This window comes from Lynx rufus, unplaced genomic scaffold, assembly GCF_022079265.1.
Source record: "Lynx rufus isolate CCGP_SWC_20201006 ecotype Redwood Valley unplaced genomic scaffold, mLynRuf1.p SCAF_2, whole genome shotgun sequence".
Classification (NCBI taxonomy): domain Eukaryota; kingdom Metazoa; phylum Chordata; class Mammalia; order Carnivora; family Felidae; genus Lynx; species Lynx rufus.
The window spans coordinates 200,891,446-200,909,419 of record NW_025814834.1 but is presented as its reverse complement, the minus strand read 5'-3'; the positions used below and the strand labels follow the sequence as shown (position 1 = coordinate 200,909,419).

The 17,974-nt window shown below is 51.4% G+C and overlaps 1 protein-coding gene across 1 annotated transcript in view; it reads left to right on the top strand.

Annotated features, from left to right (window-relative positions):
* Positions 1 to 1,093: 1,093 nt before the first annotated feature.
* The window catches only part of OPRD1 (opioid receptor delta 1), a 32,390-nt gene continuing 15,509 nt past the window's right edge, over positions 1,094 to 17,974 (top strand). Inside the window, exon 1 of the mRNA XM_047085245.1 lies at positions 1,094 to 1,320. Within this exon, the coding sequence (XP_046941201.1) occupies positions 1,094 to 1,320 (227 nt within the window). The remainder of the gene's footprint in view (positions 1,321 to 17,974) is intronic.

Below are 17,974 nucleotides of genomic sequence, written 5' to 3'. Positions count from 1 at the left end.
CCAGAGTGATCCTTAAGGTAGTCTTTGAGACCCTGCCTACTGCATCATCCCATTCTCCACACACTTGCTCTGTGCCTTCTCTTCTTCCTGGCCTCCTTTTAGTTCCTCTGACCACAGGGCCTTTGTACATGTGGTCCCTTTGTCTGGAATTCCCTTTACTTGTTTCTTCCCTAAGTTAGTTTCTTCCCAAACTTCACATCTCACTTGAGTTGTCATTTCCTCGGGGAAACTGTGCTTACCTGTGGGTTTTGCTGGTCCTGCCACAGGAATGTCTTGCTTTGCTTCACTTTGTCTTCAGTAGTATAATCTTAGGATTGATTCGCCAATGAGCTGTAAACCCTAGGGGGTAGGCTTCACATCTGTTTTTGTGCTCTAATGGATAGATCCCCAATAGCACCCGGTTCTTATATTCGGAACCCCAAAATAACTGTTGAACAAATGAATGAGGTGCAAGAATATCATGGCTAATAATGTTTATGAAACACTTACTCTGTGCCTGGCACTCATTACTCCAGTCCTCTCAATCTCCACCACAACCGTCTGAGAGAGGTGGTCCGATGATCCTCTTTTTACAGACGAGGAAAATGAGGTTGAGAGAGCTTAAGTGACTAGCTCAAGGTCACTTTTCGCTAGTGTACGGAGGTGGGATTCACATCCAGGTCCTTCTGACATCAAAGCGGCAAAGGGTGAGGAGGTGACCCCGTCCAGGGTAGGGGTGCACCCGAACCCGCGGAGCATCCCTAGGGAGGAGTGGGAAGCTTCCCCGGCCCAGCTCTAAACCGGTGGTGCAGCGCCCGCCCCCGGTCGCGGGCGCAGTCTGGCGGCCGCCTCCGGGCCACGTGGTGCGCGCGGCGGGCGCGTCCAAGGAGCCCGCAGCGGCTCCCGCTCAGAGCGCTCCGGGCGAGGAGAGCGGGCGGGCGCCGGGGGCAGGCGGGCGGGAAGCCAGGCGCACGGAGGGGGCGCGGGGCCAGCCCGGCGGCCCGGGCGCTGCAGCCCGCGGCGTCGGGGCCCCGGCCTTGGCCCTCGGCGCGTCCCTCGCACCGGGGTTCTGCGCCCAGGGCGCACGGCGGGGAGGGACGCGGCACCGGCCGCCATGGAGCCGTCCCCCTCTGCGGACGCCGAGCTGCAGCCCCCGCTCCTAGCCAACTCTTCAGACGCCTTCCCCAGCGCCTTCCCCAGCGCCGGCACCAATGCGTCGGGGCCGCCGGGCGCCCGGAGCGCCTCGTCCCTCGCCCTGGCTATCGCCATCACCACGCTCTACTCGGCCGTGTGTGCCGTGGGGCTTCTGGGCAACGTTCTTGTCATGTTTGGCATCGTCCGGTGAGTCCACTGCGGGCTGGCACTCCGGGGTGACGGTGGGGACCGGGGACCGGCCCCCCTGACCTCGGGCCCGGGGCTCCCCGGGCCCCCCGCCCCCGCACTTCCTGCAGGGGGAGCCCGGGGGCCAATTAGGAGACCGCTTCCATTGAGAGACGGACACCGAGAGTGAGTGTGTGTGTGTGTGTGTGTGTGTGTGTGTGTGTGTCTAAATAACATTTGATCATTTGTTCGCGCCCCCGCCCCCCTTGCTTCTGCATTAGGCTATGTGGGATAGTTTGGCGACAGTTAGTGGTCTGTCAGTATATGAGTGGGTGATTCTGTGTTTGTGACGGTACAAATGTATTGAATGTTTGGACCTCTAAAAACGTCCTGGGGGCGGGCTTCTGGGGAGACAGCTGTCTGTGCTGGTCGGGGGACAGGGGAGTGCTTGTGTATCTGCACCATTCAGTGGGGGCACTTACCAAATCCCATTGATGCCCGTCTCTTGGGGTTCCTGTGTTGGTGTGTGCTTGTCCCACACTGTCAGTTGGTGATTCTCTCTATATGAGCCCGTGACTGTGTTGTTTCTTGTCAAATCTTTGAAACCCAAGGGGGAAGAGAGCATCCGGAGTGGCTTCGGATCTTTGTGTTTGTTCCCCTGTGTGTGCGTTTGCTGATGGAGGGCCTGTGGTTCCTGGGTGCAGGGGGCAGCAGCTGTGGGCCAGCCAGGCAGTAATCTGCTTCCCTCCTCAGTGGCCATCTGGTTTCCAGGTCTGGATGCGATTCAGCGAGGCTTCAGCTCCTCACAAATGCCCTGTTTCATTCTCTCCTCTTCTCTAACAGGCTTTTCTTTCTGCTAGAGGCAACGGTGTTTTATTTGGGTGGGAGTGGAGCTGAGCTTTTGCCTCCGGAAGAGAAGTTCTCTTCTTGGTGTCTATGTAGCGTGCTGGGACTTTCTTAGAGAATCTAAAACATCATCGGCTGCCTGGAAGCAGCAGCCTCCTGACCCAGTTCTGCTATTTCAGACATGGGCAAAAAAGGATAGAAAGGAACCTCCTATCCTTATAACAACAAAGATGCCCTTGTATTTACTGTTAGGTGGAAATGGGTCATCCATGCTGGTTGACCAAGGGCACAGCCCTAAACCTCTCTGGGCTGTGGTGCCACCAAGCAGGGCAGAGGGCAGATTGTGGACTCAGAGGTTGGGAACGTGAACTGTGGTCTCAGTCCAGTCACTGATGCCCATCACAGAGGGCACCCCAGTCCCCTTGTCCCATACCATCTGCCCCATCTGTCTCATTTTCCCTGTCTGAAGAATGGAGACCCGATCTCTGGAGTCTGAATTGCAGAGTATGGGGTCTCTGCAGGGGAGGGCCACGTGCGTTGGAGCATCGGATGGGTGTGTGGGTGTTGAAGGAGCTTTGGCATCAATTATCTCTGGGGGAATCTTTGCTCCCCCAGGAAGAGTGGAGGGCACAAGAATCTCCTGTGCTTTCAATGACTCATTACCAGCTACCCTGGGAAAATTCCCCCAAGCACAGCAGGATTGATCTTTGCTGTGCATTTTTGTTCATCATTCTCCTCACCTTGTCTTTGGAGGTAGTACAGGCTTTAGAGTGGGGCCAACCTGAGTATTAATCCCAGCTCTGCCACGAAATGGCTCTGTGACTTGGGGAAATTACTTAACCGCTTTGAGCCTCAGTTTCTTCATTTTTGAATGGGGTAATAATAGAACCTTCTTCAACAGAGTTTTTGTGAAGTGTCAGTGAGCAAACACATAAAATGCAGCTGGCCTGGTGCCTGGATCCGATAAATGGAAGCTGTCTGTGTGATGAAGAGGAGGAATTTTCCAGATGCCTCGGAATCTAGTGCCTTTTAAAGAAGGAGGTACTTGTCCTAAGTGGGCCTGAGGGCAGCTAAAATTCTGAGTTCCAGGTTCCTGGCACGTATGCTCTCTGGAGAACTCTAGGTGCTGGAGTCTGGGAAGAGCCCTGTCAATGTGCTCAGTGCCATTCCCGGCCTCTTCTCCGGGGGCTCTGAATGTTGGGCCGATGAGCACATCTCCCCCACTACCTGTGAGCCAGGGGAAGGCCTCTCACTTCTGAGGGTCCCCTCAGCGTATGCTCTGGGCTCAGCTTGCTAGGGCTGCTCCAACCAACCTTCCCCAAATCCCATCATCGAATGCCTCTTGCAAGCCATATAGCTGGCCCCCATAGGTCCCCATGTTGCTAAGACATTTCCTGGGCCAATCATCTATGTGATAGCTATCTCTGGGTCTGAATGATTTAATCCTCACCTATAAGCCTGTGGGATAAGCATCAGATCCTCAATATGATGCCTCCATTTCACAGATGTGGAATCTGTGGTTCAGAGAGACACAGGATGACTTAAGGTCCTACAGCTAGCTCCAGACCTGGAGCGAAAACCCTGGTCTTGTGACTCCAAGTCTAGAACTTTTTCCAGAGCTGTCTGGGGTAGAGGACAAAGAATTTCACAGAAGAAGGGGGCAGAATTCTGTTCCTCCTCTTGTCCTAGAATCATCAGAGAACAATGGAGACAAAAAGATTGTGATCCTACACATTCTTTGGCCTGTGTAGTTTAGGGTGCTGTCCTTGGAGGGAGGGGTGATGATGGGGCTGGCACTTAATTCTTCCCCCACTGATGGAGAGACTAACGGTAGGGCAGCTGCCTGGGGCTCTGCTTCTGCTGGCAAAGTCCTGAGAGCAGTGGAGAGAAGGGAGCCCAGGCTGAAGAGAGGCCCCTAATCTGTCTGGTTTCCTGCCACCCCATGCAGGGCTTGGCACAACCAAAAAGTGAGTTAGCTGATTGGTTGAATGAATGAATGGTTGAAGGAATGGATTCTGCGTGCCAGTCCTGAGCTCCAGCAGTTGAGGGCAGGGGTAGGTTTCCAAAGGGAAACGCTTAGGGTGGGAGAGCGGGTTGGTACAGTGGCAGAGGTGGGGCTCTGAAGCCAGACATATCTAAGTTGGAATCCTGAGTTCAAAGCCATTTACCTGCTGTGTGTTTGGGCTACTGACCTTACCTTTCTGGAGCTCATTTCTTCCCTTGTAAAGTGGGAATAAGAACAATGTGTCCGGGATTAACATGTTGTAGCTGAGCCATTTACTGCTTTTGAGAAAGGAATCGTCTGTATGCAAAGGAATGAAAAGAATTAACTCATTCAAGAAAATTCTATGGTACACTGTGCTAGATGCTGAGATACAATGGTGAGGAAAGTACACCATCCCTGCCCTCACGGTGGGAGAAATGACAATCATCCGCTAGTCATCTAACAGACTTGTAATTGTAGCACCCGATGAGACAGTGCGGGGGGGTGCGGGGGGGGGGCTTTGAGAGCCCCTGATGTGTGTCTCTGAGGAGCTGAAGGATGAGGAGGGGGTAATAAGAAACAGAGGGGGGTTCCTGGGTGGCTCAGTCGGCTGAGCGTCCAACTTTGGCTCAGGTCATGGTCTCACACTTTGTGAGTTGGAGCCCCGAGATGGGCTCTCTTCTGTCAGCCTGTCAGTACAGAGCCTGCTTCGGATCCTCTGTCCCCCTTTCTCTCTGCCCCTCCCCCAGTCGTGCACTCCACTCGCTCTCTCTCTCTCTCAAAAAATCAAACATTTGGGGCGCCTGGGTGGCGCAGTCGGTTAAGCGTCCGACTTCAGCCAGGTCACGATCTCGCGGTCCGTGGGTTCGAGCCCCGCGTCAGGCTCTGGGCTGATGGCTCGGAGCCTGGAGCCTGTTTCCGATTCTGTGTCTCCCTCTCTCTCTGCCCCTCCCCCGTTCATGCTTTGTCTCTCTCTGTCCCAAAAATAAATAAATAAAAAAAAAAAACGTTGAAAAAAAAATTAAAAAAAAAAAAATCAAACATTAAAAAAAAAAAAAAAGAAACAGAGAGAGGAGCCCCTGATGAGAAGCTTGACATGGATGAGGGGCTGAGAAAAAAGACTCTCGGAATCCCACATCACGAAGCACCCTCCAGTCCTGCCTCCCCCACACTCTGGCCCTCTCCCTACATCACACATCCGTTTGAGAAACCCACTCATCCTTCCAGAGGCATGAGAGGGGTGTCTGGGAATTGTGCTCTTAACAAATGGCCTGTGGCTTCCGCGGCTTCTGTGAATACGAGCAGGATTTGGGGGGACATCTAGTCCCCAGGCAGAGCATCGCCCCTTAGTCCTGCAGTGTGAGTTCAGCCAGTATGGTGGCCCTGTGGGTCCTCAGAGCAGTCTCCCAACAGCCCCTCTTTCTGGGTGGTCAGTGTCCTGAGCAGGGCTGGAATCCAGGAGTTCCCACTGGTGGCTCACTGGGTAGGGCAGAGTGTGAAGGGCTTAGCAGGTCCCCATCTCTGACAGGTGACCCTGTCTATCCTCCCTCTGCATGACCCAGGACTTCCTTGTTCATCGGCCCCAGAATCCAGGCAGGAGAATGGAGTTGATGCTTTTCCACATGGCCTCCTGTCTGTTCCACAGCCTGCCCTGATTCCCGGCCTGCACCTCTCCCAGATCCTGGTTTCAGGGGGTTTGGACCCTGCTGTGTGTCTTTGACCATCCCTACCTCTCCCACCCTGCCCGCTGCATATAACTAGCCCAGCCTGCCTCTTCGTGACTGTTTTAGGCCATGTGCTTTTCTGCCACTTGGTCTCGCCCTCGGCCCCTGTCTCTTCTGACGACTCCTGTATCAAGTGCGGGCTCTGCCACCTACTAAGATCTTTAATGAATTGGATTGCCACACTGCACCTCAGTTTCTTCATTTGCAAAATGTGGATCATAGTATCTGACTCATAAACACCTTTTTCCTAAAGATGACAAGCTGATATTGGTGAAGCATCATGTTTTCCCTCCCATCCTAACTGCAGTGCAGAGCAGGGAAAGGAGGGTGGGCCAGACAGCATGGACTGGGGCAGGGTTGTGACAGGTGAATGGGTTCTGGCTGTCCCCTCTTTCTACTACTGAGGTGCCAGGGGTTGCTGGGATAGGTGCTAAAGTGTCAACTTTGCAGGATTGGGAGCTCTGAGTCCCCATCTTGTTTTTGGAGGCCCTTAACTTCTTGTCTCCCTCCCCTCTCTTGCCTGGGTTGGGGTCTGTGGACCCAGGGTCCCTAGGCCAGGAGAGATCCCACTGAGGTGACATGGTGCAGTGGTAGAGGTCACATCTGGGGATCAGGTATTGCCAGGTCTCCATCCCAGCCCGACCGTGTCCTAGTGGTGTGGCTTTGGGCAAACAGCTTACCCTCTCTGAGCCTCATTTCTGCATTTGTGAAACTGGGGTGATCAGGATAAGTTTGGGGATGATTAGATGAGCTCATGCATGTAAAGGCCACAGCACAGCACCTGGCACATAGTAGGCCCTCAGTGTGTGTCAGGTGCTATGATTAACCAGCACCCCTGCAGCTGCTCCAGGCGGGCAGAGCATGACTGTGGGACCTGATTATTTACATTTTCCATATTGGGCTCTTTCCTGCTTCCTGAATCGTCTGCCCATTTACTCATACAGCAAGCATCAGCTGATGCTGACCCCTTCCGGGCCTGTCCAGCCTTAGGTCCCATGGCCCAGACCCTCAGCTTAAGCTTCAGCCTGGCCTCTGGCTTCTTTTTTTTTTTTATTTTTAAAAAAAATTTTTTTTTCCAACGTTTATTTATTTTTGGGACAGAGAGAGACAGAGCATGAACGGGGGAGGGGCAGAGAGAGAGGGAGACACAGAATCAGAAACAGGCTCCAGGCTCCGAGCCATCAGCCCAGAGCCTGACGCAGGGCTCGAACTCCCGGACCGCGAGATCGTGACCTGGCTGAAGTCGGACGCTTAACCGACTGCGCCACCCAGGCGCCCCTGGCCTCTGGCTTCTAACACAGCCATGTTCCCCAGCATCCCCCACCCCCCGCCCCTTAGTTGCAGCTCCAGGGACAATCGAATCTTCTGGGAGCTGTGGGGAGTCCAGGGCAAGCCCCTGACCTGGCCAGAGGAGGTACTGCGCGTGCTGAGTGGTGCTGAGTCGCGAAGCAGCAATGGCAGTTGGCTACTTGGAGAGGTGGGGGTGGAGCATTCCAGGCAGAGGGAGCAGCAAGAGCAAAGAGAGGTTTGCAGGATGACGGGAATGTCACAGTGGTTGAGCTGAGTATCAGGGGCTCAGGGGGCTGTGAAAGCAGAGAGGCTTCAGGGACAAAAGCAACATATGCCCTGCAAGTAGATGTCCTCGGCATGGCTAGGCCCTGGAGCCAGTGATGCATCCACCCGGGCTGGTCTCTGCCTTCCACAGTTCCCAGTGTTAGAGGAATGTTCAAAGAGCAGCATGGCCCAGCCCCAGGTAATTGGAGGGAGTTGCTCTGGTGGGGAGGATGAGGTGCGTCTGAGGAGAGGCCTGGAGACAGGCCGGCATGATTGTGTTAGGGGCCAGAGGCTGCAGGTCTGGACAGCGGGAGCTGAGGCTGGATGGGTTCTCAGGTTCCACGGGAAGGGGACCATCGTGGGAAATGTGGGAGCTTTGAGTCACAGGTCATGGTGAAGAGGACTTCAGAGTGATGTGTGCGGAATGGTGTTCAAGAGGATGATGAACTGGGTGTGGATGGGCACGGGGCAGGATGGAGGCGGAGGGCCTCAGTGCAGGGAAACCCGAGAGGCTGGCTCAGGGTGACAGGAGAGAGCTGTGGGACCTTGAATGGGTCATCAAACCCTGGCCTCAGTTGTCCCCTTTCTAAAATGGAATGCTGTCAGACTGTCAAGAAGGCCGGAGGCTGGGCCAGGTGAGCCCTGGTGAGACCTCGGGGAAGGCAAGCGGCTGCCCTGGCCCGTGTTCCACTGCTTCTCCTGGCCTTGCCCCCAGCCGGACACTTTTCCAGCTCTCGGGTTCGTTCCCTGGGGAGCATGTAACTCACAGATCCACTGGGGTGGGCCCAGAGTCACCAAGGGCACCAAGAAGCCTCTCCTGAGCCCTGCTATGTGCCAGAGGTTTCTGCAGCCCTGCAATGGGGGCTGTAGATTCTTATTTACACATGAGGACCAGGAGACTCAGAGGGAGCAGGTGGCTCTCACAGCCCGAAAGGTGCAAACCCAGGCCTTTCTGACTCCAAACGCACTCCATGTCCACTCTGCCACCACTGTCCATGAGACACATGGAGCGAGAGCTGGCAACGTCTAGTTAGAGCAAAGGAGGAACTGGCAGATTGCTGTCTGCAAATCTCCGAGACCTCTGTGTGGGCTGACAGCAGTCGACAGCCCTGACATCAGAGCAAGACTGACCTGGGATCATGGCCCAGCTGTGCCGTTTCCTAAGCGAGTGAGCGTAGGCAGTACATGCACAACCTCTCTGAGCCTCAGTTTTCTCACCTGTGAAATGGGAGTAGCATTAGACCTTCATAGGGTGGTTTTGAGAAGTTTATGAGGCGTGATGTGAAGGACTTCAGTACAGAACCAGGCGTTTGGCAAGTTTTCAGTGAACATTTTCTGTCGTGTCTATTTCAAAGGCTTGCTTCTCATTCATTCGACCAACATTTATTGAGCCCCAGAGGAACTAGAATTATTGGGTAGATCTTACAGGGAAGTTTTATTAGCTCAATATTAAAAATTTTCTTTTGCTGTAGAGGTAACACAGTAGTTATTGCAGAAAATATGGAGAAGTTTAAGTAGAGATAGTCATTACCCCCATTTCTCACTAAAGGAGAAAAGCTTTGTTATTTTGGTGTATTTCCTTCCCATCTCTCCCTCTCTCTCCGTCCCTCTCTCTCTCTCTGCTTCTGTGTCTGTGTGTTTTAATAACATCAGGATCACAGTATTGGAATAGTGATCATGTTATATACAGTAGTTTGTAAGCTGTCTTTTCACTTGACATTATATCATAAGCATGTTGTCAAGTTATCAACACTATTTGAAAACATAATTTTTTGATGGCTGCATTGTATAAATGTGTTCTATTTGGGGGGGACTTCTGTTATTCCCAATATTATGTCAATCTAAACAATGCATCTGTGAACATTCTTGAACACTTACATTTGTGCACACCTCTTATTATTTTTACAAGGAATTTTCTAACAGTCAAAGCTCTCCAAGAAGGTACGGGCTGCTGTGTAATGTAGGGAGCTTCCCATCTCTGAAGGTATGCAAGAGGACACTGGAAAACCACTGGGTGGAGGCATGGCACTGGGGATTTGGGTGGAGAAAAGATAAACATAATTTTAGGCTCGTCTTCCCAAATCTGAAATTCAGAGATGCTGTGATCTCAGATTTCCCTTCTCCCCTTCCTGGCAGATGATGCCTGGAAGCTGTGCAAGGGCAAGGCATGATTTCATTAACCTCCGAGTCCTGGGACCTTTAAATCCAATTGGCTACCCAGAACATCATAACATGCACAGGAAGAGGGATAATCGTGGACTTGAGCAGAAAGCCTGGCTTAAATTAGCAATTTACCATCATGCAGGCTGCAGCAGCCCTGTTACCAGCTGGGGGATATGGGGTGGGATGGGGTGTCTGGGTTGGGTTCTATTGATTTATAGCTCCCAGTGCAGCTGCAGAAATCAACAGCTTTGTCTCTGGCCAGGGCGGGTGTGTACAGAAAGAGTCTTGTCTTCTGTAGCTTTCCGAGTCTTGATAAATTGAAAGAACTCAAACTTCAAAGTCCTGTGAGGTCAAAAAGCCCCATCTAATAAACACAACACAGGGAGAGGTGGAGACGGCACCCCCTTCTCCCCTGCAGAGGTAACCTTTTCACCAAGGCTTAGAGCTTTGAATCATGGATGATGATTCTCTTTACTTATTTTGTGCCAGGCAGTCTGCTTAGAGATGTATATACAGTATCCCAATTTAATCTCCCAGACCCATATGAGGTGAGTTTGTTGCCCACATTTATAGATGAGGAAACTTGAGGCACAGGGAAATTCTACAACCTGCTCAAAGGCCCAGAGTCAGATTGAAATTGGGTCATTCTGATCTCAGAGCCCATACTCTTAACCATTACCCTATTTTCTGCCACCTGTATGTCAAGTTCAGCCCCTCCGATTTAAAAATGAGGGAACCAGGGTGCCAAGGTGGCTCAGTCAGTTAAGCAACTGACTCTTGATTTTGGCTCAGGTCATGATCTCATGGTTGGTGAGATCAAGCCCCACATTGGGCTCTGCGCTGATAGTGCAAAGATTGCTTGGGATTCTCTTTCCCCCTTTCTCTGTCCCTCCCCGTTTCATGTTCTCTCTCTCTCTCTCTCTCTCTCTCTCTCTCTCTCTCTCTCTCCTCTCTCTCTCTCTCTCTCTCTCTCTCAAAATAAACATTTGAAAAATACTTAAAAAAATAAAAACAAAAATGAAGGAACAGAGGCTTGAGAGGTTCAGTGTCTCTTGAGTTAGTGGTCAAGGCAGGACTGGAACTTGCCTTTCCTAACCCCTTATCCCTTATTGCATCTCTTTCCACACCTGGGATTAACTGGGCTAAGGGTGAGCCAAAGGGTATCTAGAAATAGCTGTACCCAGGAGCAAGGGCAGTGGGTTCCTGCTCAGGGCAGCCTGGCCTGGGGGCCACTGACATCTCACAGGCCCAGAGAAGTCCAAGATTCCTGGGGCAGAGCTAGCACCTGGCAAGGTGGCCACATCCGTCAGGGGCAGACAGACTGAGGTTCAAACCTAGGTCTGCTTCTTGCTGGCCATCCACCCTTGGGCTCACCTCACTGAGCCTGTTTTCTCATCTGTAAAATGGGGATGAAAGACCATCACGTGCATCGTAGGGTTGTGGCAGGCATACATTCAGCAGCCCCTCCTCCTACTGGGCACGGTCCTAGGGGCTGGGCATGTAACAGCGATCAAGACACAGTCCCTGCCTTCATGAAGCTGATGTTCTAGTGGGGGAAAAGATAGACAATACATAAGTTGGTGTAAGGCCAAGGCTATAGGCAATGAAGCCAACTAAGACAGCACTGGGGAGGGAGAATGGCGGGGCTGCAGTTGTGTCTAGTGAGGTTGGGGAGGAGGAGACAACTAAGCAGAGGCCTGTCCCTGGGTGGAAGTGTTTTGGGCAGAGGGAACAGTGAAGGTTAAGGGAGATGATGTATGGCCCTAGCTCAGGGCCTGGCCCCGGAACAGGAAGTTGTTGGTAATAATGATGTCTTCTGGCTGGTTTCCCAGCTCTTGGGAACCTGGGACAGGGATTAAGCTGAGGGAGAAAACCTGCTTTGCCTGGCCCAGATGCCCCTGCAGTACAGATGGAGATGATCTGTTTCCCTTGGTTACAAAAACTCATCCTCCTGGAGTGCTGGGAAAGCCCCACATCTAGTGATTTTCCATTCCTCCTTGGGAGAGGCAGGGCAGGAAGTGGAGGCCAGCACATGGCCACAGGGCTATGCTGCTGGGAGGGGCAAGTAGTCCTAAGACACTCTCCTCTCCTGCTCAGTCCTGTCATCCCAGATAAGAGAGGGTTCAATGGCAAAGCATGGCATATTGACTCCACAGGGCTTCACACCAGAAATAGCACTGCTGACCTTTCTTGAATGCTGACAAGGTGGCCACCTCTGTGCTGAGTGCCTCCTGTATATTATCTCATTTAATCCTCCCGACTCTATGAGGTTGGCACCATGTTTCTCTCCATTTGACAGAGGAGGGCACTGAGGCTCAGAGATGATAATTCACCTGCCCAGGGCCACAGTTAATAAATGGCAGTCAGCCTTTGAACTGAGGCCCCCATAACTCCCAGAGCCTGCGTGTGCAAAGAGACCGTGAAGCAATGGCTGAGAAGAAGGTCAAATTCATGACACCCTCTGATTCCAATTGTGGAAAATGACTTTTGTATATTGCTGGCGTTTAGGAGAGGCCACGGAGCAGGGTAGACTGAGTTGTAGAGTCATTAAAATGATAAATTGTTGATAAATAAAATACAGGTGAAATTCCGTGTGTCAGGTAGAGGGATATGTCCTAAGTAATGTACAGCATGGTCTGAGGCCTAGAGGTGGAAAACCTGGGCTTTTTGGAATATCTGACTTTGGATCCTGGTTCTGTCCACTCTGAACTCCTAGATAAGCACCTCTCCTCTGTGGGTCAGTTTCTTTCCATGAACAAAGTGGGAATATATGTGTGGGTCAAAGGAGAGAATGGATGTGAAGTCCTCTGCACAGGGCCTGCCTTGCCCCTTGTCCTCAAAGCATATCCCTTGGGGGCCGGGGACAGGTTAGGCAAACTGAACCATCCCTGTATCACCCACAGAGTGGTCACTAAGAATGACAACCTGGTGTGCAATATTTTTACATGGAATTGTGGGACATGTACTTAGCAATGGAAGGACTCAGAATCAGAATAATTCACGGATCCATCACATACAACTATGGCAAAAATGAGCATGTGCTTTGGTAATGATATAAGGCTGCATACAGGGGACCTTGTGAAATCTCAGCCTCTACAACGCTTGCATGGTGGCTGGTGTCATTTCCCTTTTCTCGTGAGGAGAGTGTGTGGCTCCCAGCATCAACCTTAGCCTAGAGTTTGGGCTTTCAGGTCTGTATCAGACATAGTCCTGCCAGAAAAAAGAACCAGTAGCATCTATCTCAAGCAATTGGCTTATGCAGTGTGGGGTCTGGCAAGGCAAGTCTGAAATTTGTAGGATAGGGTGGCCGGCTGGAAACTCTCTGGCAACAGCTGATGCTGCAATCAACAGGCAGAATTTCTTCTTCCCCTGGGAAAGCTCAGTTTTGCTCTTAAGGTTGACCTCGTTACCAAGGATAATTTCCTTATAGTCAGCTGATTGCAGATATTAACCACATCTACAAAATACCTTCACAGCAGCACCTAAATTCGTTTTGATTAAATAATTGGGTACTATAGTCCAGCCAAGTTGACACATAAAACTAATCATCAATAGAATCAGACAGACCCTGGCTTAAGTCCTGGTACTACAACCTAAAGGCAGTGTGACCTTGGGCAAATTTCTCTGCCTTTCTGAGCCTCAGTCCACTAGTCTGCCAAATGCAGTGATAGTGCTCACCACAGTCATTTGTTGTGAGGGTGAAATGCAATGATGTAAATCAAGTGCCTTTGTCCGTGCCTGTCGCATAGAATGAGGGGAGACACACATGGTCATGACACAGTGTTTTCTAGTTGTAATGTGGTGTTTGCTTTCCATTTTACACTGGTGGCTCCTGGAGGGTGGGAACTGTGCCCCGTTCATCTTCTATCCTATTTCCTAGTTCATCCCTGGTCCTAAGGAGACATCTCTGTTTCCTAAATATCTAGTTGACACTTTGTTAATGAGCTTCTCTCTATGGAGTAGTTGGGATCTATAATAAAAATCCTCCAACTACAAGACAAGAGGGAAGATGTGTGGGAGCCTCAGACCTCTTTTCTCTCTAGATTAACACTTTGCCTCTCAGCTTAGTAAATCTCTCCTCCAGGGAGCCTTCTCTGCTGCCCCCAGGCCAACAGACCCCCCTCCTCTGTGTTCCCACCAGTGTCCTGTGTCCCCCGTCCGCACATATTTTTCCAAACACTTGACTGCTCATCTCTCCCTCTTCAGATGAGCAGGTGTGGGGCAGGGGGAGTAGCCTTTGTTCAGAGCTGGAGCCCCAACCTAGGGTCTGACCCTCAGGCAGCATGTCCGTAGGTGTTTGTAGGAGGGATGTGTCCTATTTCCAGAGACCCATGGGCTGACATGCCACACTTGAGGAACTCTGCTTTCTTGGGGCCTCTGTTGTGTCTGGCTGCCCCATTCCTTGGTCCAGCCGTCGTTAAGCTAGAAGCAGAGCTGGGCTGATGGAGAGGAGCTTCTCTTCCCTGGCTTCCATGAGCATGAACTGCACAAGGTGTCTGCTCTGTTTATTGCTGAGCTTGACCTGACCTCCCTGCCCCCCAACTCCTGTTCAACTCAGGGCCCTTTATTTCCATGTTTCAGCCTTTAATCATCTCCTGTGACATGCCTTGTTATAATTAACCACTTTCCTTCCTTAGGCTTTGCCAAAACTGAGACAGCTAATTAATTTCTGGCGACTTGCCACTCCTGTTAAATGGTGGGCAGGGACACAGCTTGCAGCCCTTGCTGCCCAGCCTGGCTTGTTTTGTCAGCGGGAAGAGCAACCGCCCTTTGTCTGCAAACACAGGGAGCCCCAACTGGACCCAGGCTGGCTGGCAGATGCTTTATTTAAGCTATTTATTCCCCACAGTGGGCCGAGCCTTTGTGATCACTGCTGTGGCTGTGCCTCGGTTTTCTCATTTGTAAAGCAGAGGGATTGACCTTGACAAACTGGGAGAAGAAGATGGGGTAGAGGTTAAGCTAGTGGGTTCTGGAGTCAGTGGGAGCCAAGGCCGAATCCCGCCACTCCTAGCTGTGGGACTTCTGGTGGGTTTCTTCACCCCCCGAGCCTCAACATTCCTCACCTGTGGAATGGGGATAATGCTCACCTCCTGTGCAGATTCAGTGGGATAGGAACACACTTGTGGCACTTACTTAGCAGCACAACCAGCACATAGTAAGTGCTCAGTAAATACTCTCACCAGCCACCTTTCCTTTCAGTGCTAACATTCTATATTCCCGATGGGAGGGAAAAAAAAGTCCCTTTGTTGGGAGAACTGGGGAGTGGAGCCATTTTAACAGACATTGATTGCTTCTGTGTTTGAGGCCACGGCTGGCAAGACGATTAACCCCTCTGTATTCATTTCTTAGGGGTGCCGTAACAAATGACCATAAACTGGGTGGCTTAAAACAATAGAAATGTATCCTTCACAGTTCAGGAGGCCAGAAGTGTGAAATCAGGCATGGCATGCTCCCTCCAAAGGCTCTCGGGAAGGATTCCCCCTTACCTAGCTTCGGGTGGTTGCTGGCAATCTTTGGCATCGCTTAGGCTTGTGCTGCATCTCTGCAGTGGTTGCATCTGTTTTCACATGGCTATGTTCCTTCTGTGTATGTCTCTGTGCTTCCTCTTATAGGGACACCAGTCACATTGGATTTAGGGCCCATGCTGATCTAGTATGACTTCATTTTAATGACATTTGCAAAGACCCTATTTCCAGATAATGTCACATCTGAAGTTCCAGGTGGACATGAATTTGTAGGGGGGGAGCCTATTCAACCCAGTACACTCCCCGAGTCTCATTCTCCTCCTGTGTGTAAGGATGATAATGGTAGCAATTGCATAGGGTTGTTGGAGCAATGGAACAAGGTAATCTATGTAAATGTCACGATAGAATTCTATAGACTATGTCAAGCCCGTGTAAGCACTGAGTCAGCGTAGCTGCTGTGATAGAGATGGTGAAAATGATGATGGGGAGGGGGATGGTTCCATCCACGGACCTCCCTGACATTGGCTAATCATTGGACACAGGGACCTAGAATGTGGGCATCTAGTAAGAGCCCAGGCCTTCATCAGGAATGCTGAAGCCTTGGACAGGAGCGCCCCTTTCCCTTTGGCCTCAGCCACCTGAGCCCTTCATCTGAGAGTTAGCTGCTAGGAGGACAGCTTGGTAGAGAAGAAAGAACTTGGCCTCCCGGGAGTCAGGAGAATTGACACTCTGCGTAACCTCGTGTAACTGTCTTTGCCTCTCCTGGCCTCAGTTTCCCAATTTGTAAAGTGGGAGAGGAGGTTAGAACTCAGTGTTATAGATCAGAGCCTCTTCCAGTGCTGAAGTTCCAGCACAGGGCTCTGTGTCTCACCAAAATGGTGACAGGTTACCAAAGGCCAGCACAGGAGCCAGGAGGGAGCCCAGGACCCCCAGGGCAGGTCAGCAGGTATCATTCTGGGCCCTTTTCCCCTGTCTGGACAAGAGAAGCCACTATGATATGCGTGTGCCAAGCAGTGTGCTAGGGACATCATAAGCATGAACTCATTTGGTACTCACCACACCCTCCTGAGGAAGGATCATTATTCCCAGTTCGCAGAGGAGCAGACTGAGGCTCGGGACAAGTTAGAACTTGCCCAAGGTTGTACAGTTAGTTAGAGACAGGGCTGAGGCTTAAATCTAGGTGTACCTGGTGCCAAAGGCCATGCTTCTCTCTGGGCTGCACCTTTACTCCCTTAGTTTTCTAGGGCTGCCCTAACAAATTAACATGGACTTAAAACAACAGAAATGTATTCTGTCACAGTCCTAGAGGCCAAGAGTCCACAAGGTGTCTGCAGGGCGGTGCTTCCTCTGAAGGCGCTTGGGAAGAGTCCTTGCTTGCCTCCTCCTCCAGCTTCTGGTGGCTCCAGGCCTGCCTTGTGGCTGCATCACCCCAGCCTCTGCTTCTGTCTGCACCTTTACAAGGACACCTGTCACTGGCGTTATAGCCCACCCAGAGAATCCAGGATGGTCTCATCTCCAGATCCTTAATTATGTCTGCAAAGACTCCTTTTCCAAGTAAATTCAGTACATTCACAGGCCCTAAGGGTTGGGACATGGAATTGTCTTTCTCGGGGCCACCATTCTACCCACCACAGTTATTTTATTTTATTTTATTTTTTTAATTTTTTTTTTCAACGTTTTATTTATTTTTGGGACAGAGAGAGACAGAGCATGAACGGGGGAGGGGCAGAGAGAGAGGGAGACACAGAATCGGAAACAGGCTCCAGGCTCCGAGCCATCAGCCCAGAGCCCGACGCGGGGCTCGAACTCACGGACCGCGAGATCGTGACCTGGCTGAAGTCGGACGCTTAACCAACTGCGCCACCCAGGCGCCCCTCACCACAGTTATTAAAGGCTTGGTGGTGACAGTATCTGTGCTGAGCCCCTGGCCCACAGTGCGGATGTGCAGGGGGCAGGGAATTTCTGGAGCAGTTCAGAAGGAGAAGGAGATGAACAGAGTTGTGAGCTGAGGAGACCCACCTGGGGGCCTGTGTGACAGGGGGTGCAGCCTAAGCTGATGCCCCACCAGCAGTGATGAGTGGGGTAGGAAACACTGGAAACCTCATCTGGGTATGGGCAGAATGCAGCCAGTCACGAGGCAGAAACCTGGACACCTGTCCACAGAGGCCAGCCCTGCTTGCTGGGGCATATGTCCACGTTAATGGATTTGAGGTTTTAGATCCCACAGAAAATGGATTTGGCCTCACTTACTTGCTTAGAGAGATGGGAGGAGGCCAGGCCTGAGCACCATCTGTGTTCCTGCCATGTGGCTTACCTGCATCATCTCTGGCCCTCCGTTAACCCAAGAGGAGGGTATCCTATTTACTCAGATAGTCAGGAGCGTACCTGAGGGCTCCAGGTATGGCCCTGTGATGCTGAGAAGGCAGCTAACCAATCGGCCATAACAGCTCACATGGACTGAGCACTTACTTGTATTAACTCTGATCTCACCACAGCTGGATGAGGTGCGTACTTGTTTTTCTTTTTAATTTTTTTAATGTTTATTTATGTTTGAGAGAGACAGGAGAGAGCACGAGCAGGGGAGGGGCAGAGAGAGGGAGAGAATCTCTGAGAGGGGGCAGAATCTGAAGCAGGCCCCAGGGGGGCCCAACATGGGGCTCAAACTCACAAACTGTGAGATCATGACCTGAGCCGAAGTCAGATGCTTAACCGACGGAGCCACAATTGAGATGTGTACTGTTAATACCTCCTATTTTCCAACAGTCAGAAGGGAGAAGGGTTAGTTTTAGATTCTGTGATTCCATGAGCAGAAAAAGGGGGAAAATAGTACTGGGTGAAAAAGAGGCAGCCCTTAGTTCCAACAAAGAGAGAGAGAACTTGCTTACCCTGTGAGTCATCCCAACAGTGGGCTGGACTGTGCCTGCAGGTGGTGAGTTCCC